Source organism: Colias philodice, chromosome 7 (assembly GCF_061535455.1).
Source record: "Colias philodice isolate Cphi_HAF_F1 chromosome 7, ilColPhil1 Martin Lab GWU primary, whole genome shotgun sequence".
Lineage (NCBI taxonomy): Eukaryota > Metazoa > Arthropoda > Insecta > Lepidoptera > Pieridae > Colias > Colias philodice.
The window spans coordinates 7,759,999-7,766,446 of NC_143092.1; the positions used below are offsets into that span (position 1 = coordinate 7,759,999).

The 6,448-nt window shown below is 34.4% G+C and overlaps 1 protein-coding gene across 1 annotated transcript; it reads left to right on the forward strand.

Moving 5' to 3' along the window:
- Window positions 1-1,994: 1,994 nt before the first annotated feature.
- On the forward strand, window positions 1,995-5,651 carry LOC149487207 (uncharacterized). The gene is made up of 4 exons (XM_089697126.1): window positions 1,995-2,410; window positions 3,614-3,850; window positions 4,714-4,849; window positions 5,459-5,651. Exons 1-4 carry the CDS (start codon window positions 2,319-2,321, stop codon window positions 5,618-5,620), a joined length of 627 nt encoding a protein of 208 aa, XP_089553252.1. The 5' UTR covers window positions 1,995-2,318; the 3' UTR covers window positions 5,621-5,651.
- Window positions 5,652-6,448: the final 797 nt, after the last annotated feature.

Here is a 6,448-nt window from a genome sequence, read left to right on the forward strand (position 1 = left end):
TGCCGTAGTTCCGCTACTCGCCGCTAGGCAGCGCAAAGCGCTTTGACAACTCGGATTTTTATAGGCTGGGGCATGTTGTTGGGTTTCATTTTTAATGAGGTCGTGCATTCGGGTTTGTGCAAGGGAATTGCAGGCCGGTAACTCTTTGTGAGCTCAAGCAGGCCCGGTGAGGCGTGAACCAAAGAGCGCGGCTGTGTGCGTGCGTGAAAGGGTTACTACGTTTGTTTGCTACTCGTTTATTAATGGCGTATGATAAAAACTATAAGTAGCCCGGCTTATGTAAGACGTCTTAGAATAAATGTAAAGAACCCATTCGTTGGGATATGGTGTTTTTCTTAATTCATAATGGTTGAATTTTCCTTTTAAATAGACCAAGCTTAGACCAAGCATTATATTTTTATTTTATTTTATTCATGTGTGCAGTTTTATATTTTTTCCAAAGACTTTTTATTCTAACTGAAGTCTGTGTGTTATACTGAGCATAATAAATGTCTTTGTCTTTTCGTTGAATTTAATTGGTGCCAGTTTTAAATATAAAATAAATTCTTATAAGACTCTTTTGATAATTGATATTTTGTTGTACATAGGTATTTATTTTTTATAATCAACATAAGTTCTAATACTGCCTTTATTGAATAATCTAATAGGTATTGTATAATAATCTAGTAAATTAAACCTTAGTAGATAACTAAGGTTTAATTCAAAATATTCTAGCATTGTGATCTGCCTATTTAATATAGTAGATATACACAAAATTAGGAAAGCGTTATTATGTACTTACAAGAATTAATTTAAACCAGCCAACCATCAAATTTTCAGAACTAAATCCAATTTATACCTATGTGATCGCATGGGAGGCAGCTTTCAAATAAAAAAAGAATCATTAAGATCTGATCATCTACTCAAAAGTTCTGTGGTTACATACAAAGAAATACAGTCAAATTGTGCCTCCTCCCTTTTTTAAAATCGATTGAAAATTATCAGAAGGTGAACTCTAGATATCTACTTCTTGTGAATGTTCGAATATCATCTTCAAACTACTACATCGCTTGCTCGATTTTCTAAATTTCTTATTATATCTATTATAAAATGTGAAGTGAAAATAATATTACTCTATTAATATTTTAAGTATAAAAGAACAACAAAATAGTTCAGTTCAATAGTCATTCAGTAGGTAGGTATATTAGGTTCCCCATTGTAATGAAAAAAACGACTCGTTAGTATGCACAATATGTTTAAATTTATGATATGTTAAACCACTGTTAAACTATGTATTTGTAAGGCTTTTCGAATTCAAACACAAACATTTCACTATTCACCTTTAGTTCTTTTAGATGCGCTTTAGAATCGTCATAATACATAGAAATAACTTCTACGTATGTCATGTATGGGGCTCCATACATGACATACGTAGAAGCCGGGCAGCCGGCTGGCTAAAAATAACTTTTTTCAGTCTTTTATAATGCTAAGTATCTAAACTATTTCTCTGATAAGCCACTGTTTTACTAAAATAGGTAATATTTAACAAATTAAATTTATTTCACAATTTATGAAGTTTAAATAGGTTCTTAAAGCTCTTAGATAGACCTCTTTTGCAATTTAGCTACTATAGTCTGTAGAAAATATTATTCATTAGGTACTAAATATTGTGATAAAAGAGCATTTGAAATAAATGAATAAATACTAAATAGATAGGTACCAATAAGAAATTAGGTATAAGAATCCGTTAGCATATAGAATACTAATAAGCATTCTATTTAGTTCAGCCATATAGGAGGTTTTACAAGTAGATGCGGATTTTATTCGTGAAGTTAAATTAATTACCAATTTTTTATTCAGATTAAGAACTTTTTCAAGTTAGGTACTATTCATTCGTAAAGTTAAATACCTTTCTCATAAGCCTCTTTCATAATAAATGATAAATTAGTAAAAGCGACATCTATCCGCGAGTAGCTACTTCCAGTATGTTCTACGAGATGGCGTTAGGTGACTACTCCTATAGCTTTTCAAAAGGAGTCGCTGGAGAGAACGGTTTTTAATTTCTGATAAAATAATTTTTATTATTTTTTAAATAACTTTAAATTAAGCCTATATTATGCGATATATTATAGTGAATACCATCTGATAGAGTATTTATTGAAAAAACTGACAGCGGACATGAAGAAAACAAAGGAAAAAATTCCAAAAATGAAAAACGCTTGAAGTCCGCCGTCACGCGTAATTTTTCGATGTTGATAATTTAGCAATATTTGGTTTTAAAATGACAAAATTAACGTGTAATAGCGAATATTAAATAGTTGGTATACAAATTGTATGATATGGTTCGTTGGAGGACGTGCCTTGTACTGGCGATGCTGCTGGTCCTGCCGGGGAGGGTCACGTCACGGTCTGAAGATGAAGAGGATGAGGAGTGAGTATCCTCTTTGTTTTATTATACCTAGTCTTAAATTAATACGCATTGAGTCTTTTTTTAATTCGAGACGGTTCCTTTCACATCTTTAAATGATACACCTAGTAATTATTAGTACAACGCTTTGTATAAAGTAACGTTGTATTCTTATTATAATCAGATTTGCCTAACTTATGTTTCATCTCCAAAGATGTAGAGGAACGCATTTGTCTGTGAAGGTCTAATTTGAACCACCGGGCGGTTCAGTTTAATATTATGTTCTTCTTTAGAATTTTTTCTATGTTAATATATTATGAACAATAATTCTGAGAAGAGTACGGAGTTCTTCTTAATTTTTTGTTGATACTTAGCGTATCTTGTTAATTGGGTACCTACTACCTTAATATGAATAATATTATCATTTTAAACTTATAACAAAGAAGAAATAATGCTGCAATAATTTTCCCATCTCGTTTATTAGGTAGTTGTAAAAAATATTTTCAATTTTCTTTCAAACCTCATCTAAGGTATCCATAATATCCTTTTTATTAAAAATTCACAGAAGAAATTATTGTAAATCGTTTAGATATTGGAATTCATATTATATTTCGAGGAAGGTAGTATGTCAAAACGATGTATCTATTTGTCTTCTTCATTGTATTTACACATGAAATAATCTTTATCGAAGGTTTTATTAAAGTCATATCAATACGTCTAAAGACCGTTTATCTGAAATGGAAACCTTTGAAAGCTTCTTGTTGCGCTTATTTTGAGTATGAACATACTTTCTGTACTCTAATATGATCCCACAATACCTATTTATTGTTACATGTTTTAACAATTGGGATAAACAATTTGGATAAACAATTAAGATCATAAAATTACTTAAATAGGTACCATGACTATTATGTATTGTGTATTATAATTATACCTACCATATGACTATTTAACCATTTAAAATAAGTAAGCGGGTTTACAATGAATACTACTAAACAGAAACTCTTATAATCATCTATCGATCGATCATAATTATTTTTATCTAATTCTAATACCTATATTGATTTGTCAACCTGTGAATATTATTTGTAACTTGCCTAATTGAAATAAATACCCAATTCAGTAAAACTATAAAATTTAATAACTTTATTAAAAACAAAAACATTTTAATTTATCCATTTAACAAGTCTCATCAGACCAAATACCGTTGCCAACTATCTAAAACAGGAAGCTCTTCAGCCGGAGCGACGAGGAAGACGACGACGACAGCGACGACGACGACGACGAGGAGGTAGAGCCGGTCGAGAAGGAGGTCCCTGGTCGTCGAGCGCCGCCAGTGATGTTGCAGACGACCAGGACCGCGCCAGTCACGAGGACCACGAAGCGACGACCTCTCGAATGTTATGTGTGCGCGTTCAAGCCGGAGACGCCGTTAAGAGCATGCTTGGATCCTACTAAGTATAGGTGAGGTGGGATTTAAAAGAATATGTTACATAGGTATATGAGATGGGAAATCTTATGAAAAAACTGAATAAGAGAGAAGTAAGAGTAGTTTTATAGATTATTATCATAGGAAAGAGAATGCACATACACAACAATAGGTACCTACACACTTTTTAACGTGATTTGTAAGCTTTAGGGTGCACTCACACACATCAGTCACCGTCAAGTCACCGATGACTGATCGGTGACGGTTTGTGTACGTATCCACAAACACCAGTCACCGTCATGTTGTCCGTCAGTCACGTCGCCGGTTTGACTGAATCATTGAACACATACATCAGGTTAGTCAGTGATTAGACGTGTGTCACGCTAGAGAACATGTAGCAATTATTGACGGTAGCACGACGCTGACTGAACTGAGACGTGACGGCACCGGGTGAGTGGGGATAAAAGTATGATACATGTATGGAAAGATTATTTGACGTGCCTGACCGGTGACGTCACTGATAGATTTCGTGCCGGCGACTGTCGTGTGGGAACAGAGTCATACTAGAACTATTGATACATATTTTTTTTTAATCCTGTCCGGTGACGTGCCGTGACGGTGACTGATGTGTGTGAGTGCACCCTTAACGTAAAAAAATTAAGCTCGAAGGCATATAGAAAAGTTGGTACAGAGGAATGTTCTGTTATCTTGGTGCTTATTCAGATTTACAAAATCGAGTCAAAAGCAATAAAAACAGTATGGTTGAAATTCTCTTATTAAAGTCCGATGTTTAAATATAAATAAATTGTGAATGCTGCTGATGTCAACTTTCACGGTTTTATCACAATATAATAAATTTGTTTCATATTACGTTATTACATCTTTATATTTTCTGCAGAGTGCACACAATGACATGCCACAGTGTAGAGGACAAATGCGTGACAGCGGTGACGTCAAAGGGCAGCACATACGAGTCGGTGACGCGCGGTTGTCGGTCTGGCTGCGTCGGGTCGCCGGACACCACTTGTTGCGAGGTAAGAGGTTATATTTTAGGATATCTATACTAATATTATAAAGCTGAAGAGTTTTTTTGTTTGAACGCGCTCATCTCTAATCTCGGGAACTACTGGTCCGATTTGAAAAATTATTTCGGTGTTAGATAGCCCATTCATCGAGGAAGGCTAAGGCTATATCATCTCGCTAAGACCAACAGGAGAGGAGCACTGCGGGTAAAACCGCAGAGCACAGCTAGTGATATTAACCTAGAGCAGCCCAGGACCTAGCTTCAGCTAATGGACTATGTAATATGTATATTGTGATGCTTAATGTTGAAAGCTGATTCATAAGGCATGTATCAACTTTCAACGTTACACGTGTGTGCGAAAAGATGAATGCAATATGATAATATCAATGAATTGGATTTCTTAGCGTTTCTCAGTTTGATTAAACTAGCGTTACAAGTAAATACTGAGCATTTGGAACTGTCTAAAGAGTACCTAATCTTCTTATTCTTATAATATCAGCGAAGACCTAAGTTTAGTCATATTTTCCAGTGTTCCTACTTAAATATCCAGCACTCTATTGTAATTTCACTTTAAAGTCTTTTACCTTATCTTAAAATTAAAACAAAGTATCGTTTTCAGTTAAACAGATGCAACAACCAAGCGTTCGCGATGCCCACCGTGATCGCGCCGCGTGCGCTGACACAAGAGAGCAAAGCTGCCAAAACTCTGCCCACTTCTGTACTATTCTTTGTTACAATACTTTTGGTGTTACAAACCGTTGTTAAAGTCACTATAGTGTGATGTGCAGTTTTGTGGTGTGACCTTAAATTGTACGGGTTTTTTGGTGAATATATATTTCATTGTATATTTTTTCAGTGTTCGTTGGAGTTTTATTTTCCTATTGAATATCAATAATAGTGATGCATAACATCATGTAAATTATGAAGATTTTTGTATATTATGTAGATGATGAAAAAATATTGCTATTGGATCTTATAAGGAAGTAGTACTTAGTAGGATAAAAGATAGGTATTAAAATAGATAAATAAATATTTTAACATGTACCTACATCAAATCCATACTTATATTATAAATGCGAAAGTAACTCTGTCTGTCTGTCTGTTACTCAATCACGCCTGAACTACTGAACCAATTTGCATGAAATTTGGTATAGATATATTTTGATACCCGAGAAAGGACATAGTATTTTAAGTGTTTTTATCACTATAGGATATTCGCAAACTGTTTGTGGTTACAGGGATTAACAGCTGTTATTTGTTTAATTTTGAGTTAAGGATAAATAGGAATAAGGGTTTTATCCCGGAAATCCTACGGGAACGGGTTTTTCTCTGAAAACGCGGGCGAAGCCGCGGGCGGAAAGCTAGTTATTTATAAAATTATGAAATTAACTATTGAATCTGATCCGTACTTTTAGATAGAGCAGAGTGAATGCTGATTTTTTGAAGACTAGAAGACTTTTGTATTTCTGTATTACAATTTCAAACAAACACCAGAATATTCCAGAACACGGTTAGCCCATCAAGTGACCTCATGTCAATTGCCCTTATATTGTAAAAGATCGTCGAGAGTACCGGACGCAGTCCCTTACAAAAAGCTTAGGTGAAGGGA

What these genes read in the sequence shown, in the direction of transcription:
- LOC149487207 (XM_089697126.1), top strand. Translation starts at nt 2,319, where the DNA reads ATGGTTCGTTGGAGGACGTGCCTTGTACTGGCGATGCTGCTGGTCCTG. An exon ending in GAAGATGAAGAGGATGAGGA is followed by an intron (nt 2,411 to 3,613) that starts GTGAGTATCCTC and finishes TATCTAAAACAG; the next exon opens with GAAGCTCTTCAGCCGGAGCG. An exon ending in TTGGATCCTACTAAGTATAG is followed by an intron (nt 3,851 to 4,713) that starts GTGAGGTGGGAT and finishes TATTTTCTGCAG; the next exon opens with AGTGCACACAATGACATGCC.